The sequence below is a fragment of the Phytophthora parasitica genome (genome assembly GCF_000247585.1).
Source record: "Phytophthora parasitica INRA-310 unplaced genomic scaffold supercont2.20, whole genome shotgun sequence".
Taxonomy (NCBI): domain Eukaryota; phylum Oomycota; class Peronosporomycetes; order Peronosporales; family Peronosporaceae; genus Phytophthora; species Phytophthora nicotianae.
In genome coordinates this window covers 173,446-186,482 of record NW_008649006.1, presented here as the reverse complement: position 1 = coordinate 186,482, position 13,037 = coordinate 173,446, and the positions used below count along the sequence as shown (strand labels likewise).

At 54.8% G+C, this 13,037-nt stretch overlaps 5 protein-coding genes across 6 annotated transcripts in view; 4 read left to right on the top strand and 1 right to left on the bottom strand.

The window, feature by feature from the left end:
- Positions 1-309: 309 nt before the first annotated feature.
- On the bottom strand, positions 310-4,991 carry PPTG_09997 (sulfite reductase (NADPH) hemoprotein, beta-component). Its single transcript, XM_008905242.1, has one exon. It carries the CDS (start codon positions 4,898-4,900, stop codon positions 389-391), a length of 4,512 nt encoding a protein of 1,503 aa, XP_008903490.1. The 5' UTR covers positions 4,901-4,991; the 3' UTR covers positions 310-388.
- A 687-nt stretch (positions 4,992-5,678) lies between these two features.
- On the top strand, positions 5,679-6,746 carry PPTG_09996 (uroporphyrinogen-III C-methyltransferase). The gene has a single exon (XM_008905241.1). The coding sequence runs from the start codon at positions 5,727-5,729 to the stop codon at positions 6,696-6,698; it is 972 nt and encodes a 323-aa protein (XP_008903489.1). The 5' UTR covers positions 5,679-5,726; the 3' UTR covers positions 6,699-6,746.
- A 360-nt stretch (positions 6,747-7,106) lies between these two features.
- On the top strand, positions 7,107-8,711 carry PPTG_09995 (hypothetical protein; the record flags this gene model as incomplete). Its single annotated transcript, XM_008905240.1, has 4 exons — positions 7,107-7,286; positions 7,373-7,445; positions 7,518-8,500; positions 8,610-8,711. 4 exons carry the CDS (start codon positions 7,107-7,109, stop codon positions 8,709-8,711), a joined length of 1,338 nt encoding a protein of 445 aa, XP_008903488.1.
- Positions 8,712-10,170: 1,459 nt separating this feature from the next.
- On the top strand, positions 10,171-11,871 carry PPTG_22619 (hypothetical protein; the record flags this gene model as incomplete). Its single annotated transcript, XM_008905475.1, has 1 exon — positions 10,171-11,871. The coding sequence occupies one exon, from the start codon at positions 10,171-10,173 to the stop codon at positions 11,869-11,871; it is 1,701 nt and encodes a 566-aa protein (XP_008903723.1).
- Positions 11,872-11,928: 57 nt separating this feature from the next.
- Positions 11,929-13,037, top strand: part of PPTG_22618 — a gene marked incomplete at its 5' end in the record, with an annotated part of 3,745 nt that continues 2,636 nt past the window's right edge. For both annotated transcript variants that reach the window (XM_008905474.1, XM_008905473.1), the window contains one exon: positions 11,929-12,976. In XM_008905474.1, the coding sequence (XP_008903722.1) occupies positions 11,929-12,976 (1,048 nt within the window). The remainder of the gene's footprint in view (positions 12,977-13,037) is intronic.

Here is a 13,037-nt window from a genome sequence, read left to right as displayed (position 1 = left end):
CACGAGGTTCAGTTTGCAGTTTGTTGTAGCTGCTGCAAATTAATCCAGTGCAAGTTGTGCGTACAACGCACACCACCGGATCCGCTATTAATTGCAGGCGAGTTCAAAGTCAATCGACGCTCATACAGATTGAATCATCGTCATTATGGTGCTAGGGTGATACTAATGACGGCATCAATCGATAAAAGGAGTCTATAGATTCGTCGCAATGGTGAAGGAGTGTTGGAACCTGTACGTACACATCGAAATGTACGCACATCGTACACTGTACTGTACGCAAAAGCTGCTGCCGCCGAGCTGCGAGACGAAGCTAAAAAGTGCTGACGTTGCAGTATTGTTTGAGGATATTTATTTTGAATACATGTTACTACATTTACGACAAGCTCACTTATGCATGGAAGGTGTCGCCAGCGGCACGGTTCTCCACGAGTGGAGCGGCGAGACAGGCCTTGACGTATCCCGCACGGATAACGTAGTCGCCGAACTTTTCGCCCTGGTCGCGGTTCTCCGCGTAGTCCTTGATAATAGGCTCGAGCTCCTCCAGAATCTGCGCTTCATCCACAGCCTCCTTGTAGAGCTTGTTGAGACGGTCACCGGAGAAACCTGCACCGAGGTACATGTTGTAAATTCCCGGGGAGCGACCCACGAAGCCGATCTCGCCCAGATACGGACGCCCACAGCCGTTGGGGCAGCCAGTCATACGGATCACGATCGCGTCGTCACGGAGCCCGTTCGCCTCCAGCATGTCCTCGATCTTGGTGACCAGCGACGGTAGATAACGCTCAGCCTCAGCGAAGGCAAGACCACACATCGGCAGAGCAGCACAGGCAATGGAGTTCAGACGCATGCCCGAGTAGTTGTCGTTGCCGAACTTGTAGTGCTCCATGAGAGCCTTGATCTGCGGGATCTCGTCCTCAGAGATGTTGCCCAGACTCAGATTCTGGTTACCCGTGAGGTGGAACTCGACGTGCGGGAATGTCTTCGCCAGCTCACGCAGACCCGAACGGATGCCGGTCTCCTTGGTGTCCTTGATACGACCGCCTTCGATGAACATACCGTAGTGGTATTTGCCGTGCGAGTTCTTAATCCAGCCGAAGCGATCGCCGTTCGATAGCAGCTTGTACTTGCGCGGCTCCTGCAGCTTGTAGCCTAGGCGCTTCTCGGTCTCGGCACGAATCCACTCCAGACCGTGGTCCTCCACCGTGTATTTGAAGCGAGCGTGCTTGCGGTTCACACGGTCACCGAAGTCGCGCTGCAGCACCATGATCTTCTCGGCCACATCCTTGGCCTGGTCAGGCGTGCAGAACGCCATGACATCAGCCAGACGCGGGTACGTCTTCTTGTTGTTGTGGGTCATGCCCATGCCTCCGCCCACAGTGACGTTGAAGCCGACCAGCTTGTCCTTCTCGAGGATAGCGATGAAACCCAGACAGTTAGCAAACACGTCCACATCGTTGGCCGGAGGAATCGTGATAGCAATCTTAAACTTCCGCGGCAGATACGCCTCACCATAGAAAGGCTCAAAGTCCTTCACCTCGCCACCTGCGACCATCTTCTTGTCAAGCCAGATCTCGTGGTAAGCGCTCGTCTTCGGGGTCAGGTGGGCTGAGATGTCGCGAGCAATGTCCAGGATCTCCTCGTGGGTCTCCACAGAGCACGAAGGATTAACAGTAGCCATCACGTTACGGTTCACGTCGCCACAAGCGGCCAGTGAATCCATCAGCACGCGGTTGATACCTTGCACAATAGGCTTCAGGTTCCACTTGAGAATTCCCTGGAGCTGGTACGCCTGGCGAGTAGTCAGCTTGATGTTACCATTGGCGTGTGAGTCGGCGAGCTGGTCAATCATCAGATACTGCTCGGCAGTCGACACACCACCGGGAACACGCACACGGATCATGAAGCCGAAAGCCTTCTCCTTCTTCTCCAGACGCATCTGCTCACGAAGATCGCGGTCATCTTGCTGGTAGATGCCGTGGAACTTGGTTAGCTGCGTGTCATCAGCAGCAAGCGCCTTGGTTGTGCGGTCTTCCAGACCCTCAGCTACCGTCCCGCGCAAGTAGTTACTCTGCTGCTTGATCTCTTCGTTCGTGCGCTGTTTCTTCTTCGTGCCCTGGTGGAGGTTGACAACGTCGGTGGGGATGCCGATCTGCTCCCATAGCTGCGGCTTCCACGTCTCAAACTGAGTCATCGGACCATCTTCGTCCTGGTCGTCACCCTTGGCGAGGTCAATGATACGCTTAGCTCCCAGCTCGCTCAGCTTAGCGTCGAGGTCCACGGGAGCCTTGCAGAAGTAGTGCTTCTCGTCCTCACGGGGCCAGTACAAGCTGTCACCCATACCGAACACCGCGTACTGCAGCGGAAGCGTCGAGCTGAATCCTGACAGCTCACCCCAAAACTCCTTGGCATTGCTCGGGAACTCACCCTGACCGGCAGTCGAGCACACAAACACGACGTACGCGTTCTCGTCGTTGGCCTCGTCCAGAAGCTGGTCGATGGTCATGTCGTTCATGTCCATCTTCTCTACGTTCTTCAGACCAAAGTTCAAAGCGTCCTCCTCCAGTTTCGAGGCGAATTCATCAGCGTGGCCGTTGTCCGAGCCAACAAGAAGCCACAGCTTGGTGTCGACCTGCCACGGCTCCTGCTGTTGGCCCCCAAAGCCATTCAGAAGAGCTTCGAAGCTGGTCTTCAGCGCCTCCTGCCCGATCTGCTCGTACTTCTCCGTTACTGAGGCAGCGGTAGGAGCAGTCAGAGCCTGCTTAGCAAACAGACTCAGCTGGTTGTTGCGCTGTAGGAACGTCAGCAGCTCCTTCTTGATGCTCGGTGACTCCAGAGAGAAGGCCTTCTCACCTTCCACATCCTCTAGAAGAGGGTTGTAGCGGTAGAGTGGCCAGTATCCGCTGGTTACAGCCTCCTTGGTTTCCTGTTCCATGTTACTGGCACTCGGCGCGTACGCCAGTACGATCGATGGACCGTCAAAGGCATCCGCCTCGTTCAGCGCACGCAACACCTGCGAGTACGAGTCGTACAACGCAACAGAAGCGACGTAAGCGTTGCCATACTGCATCGCATACAGACCCAGATCACGCTTGCGGTTGCTTCGGTTGACGGCGCTCATCGGCTCCGTGTCAAGGATCAACAGGTTGACGTTTTCACCACTAGCAAGCACCTGGTGAACACCCGAAGCGCCGACGTCACGCGAGAACTCCTCGCTACCCAGAATCCACTGGCTCAACGGTGCAAAGTACTGCTTCAAAGCGTAGATCTCGGCTAGGACTCCGCCCTGGTGCTGCTCGTTCTCAAGCAGAATAGTGATCTCGTTGGCAAGCTCCTCGTGCTTGGGCTGCTTCTCTGACCATTGCACAAGGCACTCGAGTAGACGCTGCGAAACAATTGTCTTAGCGTGTCCGCTGGAAACAAGCGCCTTGACCTTGTCCTTGAGCTCCTGACGCTTCGCCAGGATACCGAGGTGTACACCAAACCCAAACTCGCCATTCTCAAGGGTTACGCTGTCGCCCACGGACTTGTCCTGCGTCTTCCACACAGTCTCGGAGCGTACGAGGTTGGCGATGACAGCGCGCTTCTCGAACAGCTGCAGCAACATCTTGACGTACGGAGCCTCGAAGCCGTCCTTGGACGACACGTATGAGTTGACCAGCTGCGTAGTGTCGGTTTTGTTGATGTTGAACTGCTCAGTGGCAGTCGGGGAAGCAACGATAAAGCCGTTCTGCAGCTTGTCAGCAGCCAGCTCCTCAACCAGAGTGCGTGCAGTAACGACATCGAAAACCGATTCGGTCACGTTAAAGGCGTACTTGCCGCCAATGACTGAAGGCACGGGCTTGTTCTGCCACTCTTCGGACTGGAAGGAGCCCAACACGTCCATGAACAGAGGCTCACCGACGTTGGTAGCGTCATCCATGCGATCCAGGACAGCGAACTTGGTGGCTGTAGCGGGTACGACGCTCAGGAAAGACTTGGTCGACCACGGACGGAAAAGACGCACGGAGATAACACCGACCTTGGCCTTCCAGTTGGTGTAGAGCGACTCAACAGCGTCTTTGACGACAGTGGAAGCTGTGCCCATGACCACGAGCACCTGTTCGGCCTCAGGGTGACCAAAATATTCGAAGAGCTGGTAGCCTTTCTTGGCGAACACCTGCTTGATCACGTCCTCTACGACCTCGGGGACGGCGTTGTACTTGGCGATGCATTCGGGTGAGACCTGGAAATAAAGCTCACCATCGTCAGCATTGTCGGCCACTCCCGATTTGCTGAGCACGAGCTGACGGAAATCAGTGGTCTCCGACGCATTCTTGAGGCCGATAAGGTTGGCCAGGTACTGGTAATCCACGAGCGCGTTGTTGAATTTGCTGGAGGAAGCCACGCGCTGTTCCAAGTCGTTGTGAGCCATCTCTCCGTCGTAGACGTGCAAGAACGGCACGTTCGCACGCAGTGAGGCCACGTGCGCCAGCAGCGCCATATCCTCCGTTTCGGTGGCATTGAGGGAATTGAGGATGACGAAACCAGTCTGACGCACGGCCATGAGGTCCGAGTGTTCGCGTGCCACAACGTGGATGACGGCGGGCAGCTGTGCGCTGCTGAGTTTGTACATGGCGGGTACCATTTGCAGCAGCGCCGAAGGAGATGATGCGAACAGCGTCACGAATTGGCCACGTGCGGCTGCAGCATAGGCGCGTTCAATAAGCTCCTGGCCTGCGGAGCTCTCCTCCACTTTGCCCACCTGGTCGAAGACATTGCGCCGCGCACTGACGATGTATTTCTCTAGTGCTGAGCCAAAAGGCACGGGCTGCACCAGATATGAGAAGTCGCTAAGCGCGTAGGCCACGTGGCTCACGGCCTCTTCCACGGCCGCGGTGTGTTGCTGCTGTGGTGGCGACATGGTCTGTGTATATCCAGGCAAACGACGACTTGCGCTGGGGCGAGCGGAATGACGAGTGGGAGCTCACCACCCGAACCGTTCAAGATTGCCATGTCATGGAGAGGTCAGTTCACCCCCGCGCGAGTGACCGCGACGGTGACTTCAGTTGACCCGACTATGTTGTCAATCTAGCCAATCACAGTGTATTATTAGAACGCGTCGTTTCAAAGATCGGAATATGGGCCAATCCTCAGACGCAATTGGATCGACGCGCAAAGCAGTCACTAAAACCTGCTATACACAATAGTTTCATCATAAAGTCTTGCAGGAACTGCAAGATGCGTCAGTCGACGGGCTTTGATTCCACCAGCGCCCGCCTTTTGGCTGGCCGTGCTGCGTCTGAGTATGCATGCGTGATCAGCTGGATTGGACGAAATTCGTCTACGGGCGATACAACAGGTAATCGCCGCGTTTGCGCTGGGAATAATGGCACCTCTCCAACAGCTTTGCTTGATGTTTTTATGCGCGACTGATAATGCGTACAGCGGGAGGCCAGTTTAGCGTCCATTTCCGTAGTCGCGCGTTTGACTTGGTTTCAGTAAGCTGTTGGTGGTGTGCACCACCGCAACTCACGTATTAAATGAAAGATGTGGTCCACACGATCACTTCAACGTCATCCGATTGGTTGCGACGGGCTCGTTTACGTTTTAACGCCCATCTCTCGACCACGGCAACGAGTGTCTGCTGCCATTCTCCATTGCGACCCAAGAAGCTCAAGAAGCTCAAGAAGCTCAAGAAGCTCAAGAAGCTCAAGAAGCTCAAGTAGCTTAAGATCACCGCCTCTGCAATGACGACAACCAAGGGCAAGATGCTGCTGGTGGGTGCTGGTCCGGGTGACCCGGAGCTGCTGACGGTCAAGGCCTATCGCGCATTGCAGCAAGCAGACCTGGTACTGGCCGACCGCCTTGTCCCCTCCGAGGTCCTGGAGATCGCCATGTGCGAGGTGCGCGTGGCTCGCAAGCGGTGCGGCAAGGCCGACTTCGCGCAGGCGGAACTGGACGCCTGGGGCCTCGAGGCGCTGGCGCAGGGAAAGCGTGTGGTGCGTCTCAAGAATGGCGACCCATTCATGTACGGTCGTGGTGGAGAGGAGGCTGTCATCTACTCTGAGGCCGGCTTCGATGTGGAGGTGATTCCGGGCATCTCTAGCTCACTTTCAGCGCCTGCGAGTGCCGGCATCCCCGCCACCATGCGTGATGTGGCCGACCAGGTGCTGGTCTGCACTGGCCACGGCAAGAAGGACCGCTTCCCGGATCTGCCCGAGTACTGCGACCACCGCACCACAATCTTCCTCATGGCTATCGGTCGCATTGAAGGACTCACCAAGGCGCTGCAAACCGAACGCGGTTATCCGAGCGACATGCCCGCTGCTGTCATTCACGCAGCCACCACGAGCGACGCATGCACCGTCCGCAGCACGTTAGGTGAGATCGCTGACGAAGTCCGTCGTCGAGGTATCGACCCACCTGGAACGCTGGTGCTGGGTAACGTAGTCAATGCACTGACCTACCTCAAAAACTACGACGCCGTGAAGGACGTCGACGTTGAGCCCGAAAGCGCACCCAAGTATACTATCTCGTACGCGCCGCTGTCATGCCTCCCGGAGATCGACCTGGGCGAACACATCGTGCTCAATGCGAAGACCAAGCGACCGGAAATTCTCGGCTTTGAACTGTCCGTTGTGAATGTTGTCATGGTGCTGCTCACTTTGGTTTCAGTCGTGTACTCGGTGGCGTCGAGCGTTGCTATCACTCAGGCGTAAGATTGTATTTAATATCGTAAATCTATACCTCACTTCATTACCACGAACTGCTTCTCCGTTCGTACGTTCATATTCAGCCAACGCAGGATATTCTGTTACAGATGAGAGTAGTGGCGCTTTCCAGTGCTAATGAAAGTGACACGATCATTAAACAGACGAACATGTCAAATTTGAAAGGTTTGTGTGATCCATGAAAGCAGCACTACACTGTCAAATAAATAGCAACGCCACGGGGACGAAGAGTGTACCTATAGTGGTAGTAAACTATCGACAGCCTAGTCGAGAATGAACTCCTGCCATGTTGAAGCGAACTTTGGGTTCATGGATACACAATTTGTGACTGAATTACATTTGAGACACCCAAACCTGCCCTTTTAGTCTAGATTGTGCAACTTATTTTTCGCCGTAATGGACTATTCAACTGAGAAAGAGGGGACGAAGCGCAGGAAGGTCATGAGCACCGAGGTCTTCGAGACGCCCGAGCCAGAGGAGGCCTTCCAGCCCTACGCCCCAGCGAACGCGTCGGCCCGTCAGGCCCGCGCAGGCGTCGGCGCCGGTCCTGAAGCTGAGGGCCACTTCCACGACAAGGTTGGCAAATTACACAATAATTACCTGGATAATATCCAAAGATATTATCTTACTTCTAACAACAATATTGTAATAATGCGATGCAGAGCTCCATGGAGCTGGATGAACAGGAGCTGCCGGCCACGCAGGCCTTCGAAGTGTTCATGGGCAAAGTTTACAGTGCGTAGTAGTGCTCGAAGATCTTAATCGAGGGCATTTCAAGATGAAATATTGATAATTTTTATTCTATAGAGCCCGCTCTACCCAAGCAAACGGAGTACGAGTCCTCAGCGAGCACAGGTAGCAGCAAAGCGACGCTGGAGTCCCCACTGGCTCGTTTCACGCGGCTGTCACTGGAACTGAAGGAATTGGAGGCGGATCTAACGCTGTTGGCAGCTGATGCAGAGCACAAGAAGCACAAAGTGATGGTGGATGCTGGTCAGGAGGCCGAATTCAACGAGGTCATGCAGGGTCTCAACACTTTGCAGCTCAATCTGTCTGCTCTGGAGAAGAACGCTGCCTTCCAGCCGTTCCTACGCTCGGGCAGCAACTCTGTAGCAGCTTCTAGTGCTGATGCAGCTCTGAGTCTGCAGAAGGATCTGACAGCCAAATTCTTCCAGCAGATCGACGCTCTCAAGCGACAACAACAGGGTCAAACGACGACACCTTCATCATCAGATGGTGCGCCGATTGTGTACGAGATCTACAGCAATGGGGAGCTAAATGCTGTCGATCGGGACGCTAAGACGCGAGTGGCGACGCTTGAGGCGCGAATTTCGACGTTGGAGAGAGCAATTGGAAGCTTCCAGGGCCAGGAGCTGCGGCTGGACGGTGTCAGTTCACTCAGCGGTGCGTCCAGCGCAGACCTGACGTCGGCTGTGGCGCAGCTGGAACAGCGTGTCGCGTTGATGAGCGAGAAGAATCTAGACGCTGTTAAAACGCGTACGACGGCGCTTGTTCACGAATTTACGCTGCTCAGCAAGCTCAAACAATCGCCAAGTGTGCAGGGCGCATTGAACTCGCAGGCTGACCGTGAGCAGATCCAGAAAATTTACGACCAGCTCAGCAGCCTTGACGCTGTTACAGCCTCTGTGCCAACTATCGTGGACCGCCTCGTCACGCTGAAATCGGTGCATGACGAGGCTCTAAATGTTACAGCGCGGGTGGATAGGATGGAGCAAACGCAAGCCTCGTTGAGCGAGCTGCTCCATTCTGACGCTGCGTTACTTGCCAATGTAAGTCCACTAAAGGGCTACGTGCTCAAGATACATGTATTACACGCATGGATAGAGCTGTTTACGAGCACTAATACTGACTATTATTCTACATACTTTGTTTTGTTAGATGGAGGCAAGCTTGGCTGAAAATGTGCAGATATTCCAGTCTAACATCCAGCAACTCGACGACCGCATGGCCAAGCTGCTCGCCACGTCCGGTGGGCGCTAGAGATTTTTCCCCTTGTATCGTATTGGTTTCTTAGAAGAAGCCGCCGGATCAACACGCGGCCACGGGACACTGAACCGATGTGACAACCATCGAGTCGCGCTTGGGTTCTGGTGGTCCAGTGGCTTGAGCAGCTGGTGCAGGTATGAGCGCGAGAACGGAGTTCCTAATGACCATTGCATCGTGTGTTCCGTTCTTCATCTCCTTGTTACGCTGCAGGCGATCTTGTCGTAGTTCCCAGAGGTATTTCATCTGTTTGTACAGGATATAGAGTTGGCGGGAGTTAAAGAGTACCAGAAGCGTCACTTGCAGCACGATCACAAGAGTACCGACAAAGTCCTGTAGACCGATTTCCGTTGAAGGCGTGAGGAACGAGCTGATAAGTGCGTACGTGACCATCTTCATGACGAACGCGATTGACGAGCACACGGTTTGAAATTCCATGGAGTACGGCGCAGTCTCGACTGTGTAGAGGAACATTGCCAGCTGCAGTGACATCAGTAGCGTCAATTGGGACGGCACGTCGCTCACTAGCCCGATAATTACACCGGAAAGGATCTCAGCTCCCATCTTGGCCACGAAGAAGTAGCGACTCTCGAAGTGGTAATACTTGTAGTAGGCTCCCCATGCGAACTTGAAGTCCGGGTTTGACAGTTCCTCTTCGCTTTTGTCCCAGATCTTCACGACGCCCAGCACGATCAACCCGCAACAGACGAAGATGAGAGCTACAGTCGCGAAGGCGAAGGCACTGCGGCTGTCGTTCTGTTGTTGCTGTTCATTGTATCGCATCTGGAACGAGCTGGTCATGCTGAGAGCGTACTCGCTCAATAGGCAGATGGATAGACACGATTGGATCAGCAGACGCATCAAGAGTTTGGCACGAGGTAAGTCATCGAGTCGCTGAATCAATAGCTCCAATCTCCGTCGCAGTAGAAGCCGTAGCAGCGAGTAGAGTGAAGCCACAGCTGCTGCAACTCCGCCGACGACACTCACGAACACGATTGCAGTCTTTGTGAAGAGTTCTTCCGGCTGGACATTAATCCTCTCAGCGTACGCCAGCACTCCCGATATGATATCTCCATCCGCGACCGTGAAGTTGGAGACATTTTCGCTAGAAAGCTTCTCTTTGTCTTGATCGCCGTGAGGAGGAGGTCCGCTTGGACCACTCGGCTGCAAATTGCACCAGCCTAAAGAATCCGTGAAGTGGAAGAAAAAGTCTGGAGCACCGGGGAGACTGAGATGGCTGCTGGATGAGATGAACTGCAGATAGTTGATCATCATGAAGAGCTCGGTCAAGTCCACAAAAGGTGCTCGTCCCAAAGTTGCCCCTCCGCCCACAAAGTGCAGAATCCCGTGAGTTGCAGTAATTCCCGTGGTAGCACTCGATACGGCAGCTGCACTGGTTGTTGCAATACTGATCACGGAACTCACGACATTGACAGTGACAGCAGTGCCGACCAAGATGTTCACGGAACTAGTGGCAGTGTCACGTGCAGGACCAAGTGAGTGCGTAAGCTCGATGATCGCCTGGTGGAAAGCCTCCTCGTCACTGTCGTCTGACCGCGCATTGTTGTCGTTTGAGATTGCAGCCGGATCTTCAATGCCGATCATAGCGTTTATTTGGCTACCAGGGGATAACTCGTGTTCGCTTGTGGTTGAGTCGATGCTTTCTGTTGGATTCAAGTGGAGATTGTCTCCAGGTGAGTCTCCGCTGGAAGATCCTTTGAATCCTCCGCCTTGTGAGCTTCCTCGATGCATTGACACGAGTGAGTCTGAATCCTCAGCAGCTGATTCAGTTGATAGATTTGATTCCTGTGAAGATTCTGCAGAAGTAGCGATGGCATCAGCGTTGCCAGTCGATTCTGGAGACGATGTCGATCTTGACGAGCTAGGTGTGTCCGTTCTCGAAGAGGTATCAGCGGAACTATCGAGAGTGGAGTCCCTGGCTGGCGTATTCGTGACAGGTGAAGAACTTGATGAACTCGAGCCTGCACTGCTAGCAGAAGGTGAGGACGCTGTTGCTGTTGATGGAAGTTCATTGCTGCCTTCAGCTGCCGGAGTAATACCCGTTGATGAGCCACTCACAGGCCTAGTGGTAGACGACGGGGTATTTGTCTGGGAACCACTCGAAACTGCACCCGTGGGGCTTTCCGGGGCGTTGGCAGCAGGTGAACTCGACGGCAGCGTGCTGGCGGTACCTGGGGGAGTGTTTATCGCTGGATCTGTCGCACTTACGGTACTTGAAGGCGTGTTCGCTGTTGGATCCGTCGTTGTCGCCGCTGTCCCCGTTGGAGTTTCAGCTGATGATGTCGGGTTTGACGGTGATGTTGTTGGTGTATCGGCAAGTAAGGGGGTCGTAGGAATGGGAACATCTGCTGTCGGAATTTCAACTGAGGTGCCTGGTGCAGTCGATGGCAGTGTTGGTATTGTAGTTGGCGTGTCAGCAAGCAGTGGAATCGTGACGTCGGGAGTATCTACTGTCGGATTTCCGGCTGAGGCGCCTGGCGTAGTTGATGCCAGTGTTGACGAGGGCGTTTGTGGGCTTAAAGTAACCGGAGATGAAGTCGCTACAGCACCTCCCGCTACTGGAGTCTCTGCGGTCGGTCCTGGAACAGCTGCAGTCGGTGACTCGACAGAGGGTTCTGGAGGTACCGTTGCTATCGCTACAGTCGATGCAGGAGCCCCCGAAGCTGTCGTTGGCGACGGAGGGTCTGCGAGAATCGGTATGTCGGAAAAAGAGCCAGCGGTTGATGGTGTCGGAGCTGTTGGAGTCGATCCTGTTGATGCCGATGGCGTTGATGGTGCTGGCGCTGTTGCTGTTGGCTGCGTCGATGCCGTCGGAGATTCAGTCACTGGAGAGGTTGTCGCTGTCGGATTTCCTGCTGCTGGAGTTGAAGTTGCTGTCGGTGGTGCCGCATCCGTCGGGGCCGTCGTCGGAGTATCAGCAAGAATAGGCACGTCATCTGGAAATCCTTCAATAGTTGGTGCAGTTGTGGCCACTGGAGCTGTTGTTGTAGGATTCGCGGAGCTGGTCGCCGAAGGAGTCGCTGTATCCGCCGGGATGGTCGTCACCGGGGCCGTTGAAGTGGATGCTGTTGGAGTCGCCGTTGCTGGGGACGTCGGCGTAGTTGGCGTGGTCACTGAGGGGCTTGTCGAGGGCTGAATTCCTGGGGAATTTGTCTCTGTAGGTGTCGTTGGTGCTGTCGTATCGTCGGCAAGAATGGGGATATCAGGGATCGGGTTTTCGGTCACCGGGACGTCCGTGGGCGTGGCAGGTGTTGCTGGTACTGGTGCTGCAGATACGGGCGCACCGGTGACAGGTGTAGAGACTGTAGGTGCTTCGGTTGCTGCCCCGGAAGTGGCTGGTGCCGTAGTGTCAGCGAGTATCGGAATGTCCCCAAAAGGGTCTTCTGTCGCTGGCGCTGTACTTATCGGCGTACTGGTCACCGGTGCCGTAGCAGCGTCAGTGGCTGGCGTAGAAGTTACAGGCGTACCAGGGTCCGGTATACTGGTTACCGGAGCAGCAGTAGCAGTCGATGGAGCTGAAGATACCGGCGTACTAGTGACCGGCGCACTAGTTATCGGCACTGCACTTGCTGGCGCAGAGGTGGCGGGTGCTGTAGTGTCAGCGAGGATCGGTATGTCACCAAAAGGATCTTCTGTCGCTGGTGCACTTGGAACTGGAACGCTCGTTGACGGTGAACTTGTTGCGGGTGGACTGGTCACTGGTGCACTTGATACTGGTGAACTTGTTTCTGGTGGAGTCGTTATTGATGGAGTTGTTATCGGTTCACTGGTCGCTGGCGCATTCGTCGTTGGTATATTCGTTACTGGTGCACTTGTTTCTGGTATGCTCGATACCGGTGGACTCGTTATCGGTGCCACTGTTGCTGCCGCAGAAGTTGGAGGAGCCGGAGTGTCGGCAAGGATCGGAATGCCACCGAAAGGGTCTTCTGTTGCTGGGGGAGAAGCTACTGGCGTACTAGTGGCCGGCGGTGAATTCGTTTCCGGTGCACTCACCACTGGTGGACTTGTTACTGGTACGCTTGTTTGCGGGGAACTTGTTATTGGCTCACTCACTATCGGTTCGCTCGCCGCTGGTACACTTGTTACTGGCGCACTCGTCACTGGTGTCACCGGTGGGCTCGTTATCGGCGCCACTGTTGCCGTCGGAGAGGTTGGAGGAGCTGGAGTATCAGCGAGGATCGGGACGCCACCAAATGGGTCTTCTGTCCCAGGTGCGGAAGTCACGGGCGTACTTGTTGTCGGTGCGCTTGTTATTGGTGCACTCGTTTCTGGAGCATTTGTTACTGGTACACTCGTTTCTGG

Bases quoted from the DNA above. Each gene is read 5' to 3' on its own strand.
- PPTG_09996 (XM_008905241.1), top strand. From the start codon at position 5,727: ATGACGACAACCAAGGGCAAGATGCTGCTGGTGGGTGCTGGTCCGGGT.
- PPTG_09997 (XM_008905242.1), bottom strand. From the start codon at position 4,900: ATGTCGCCACCACAGCAGCAACACACCGCGGCCGTGGAAGAGGCCGTG.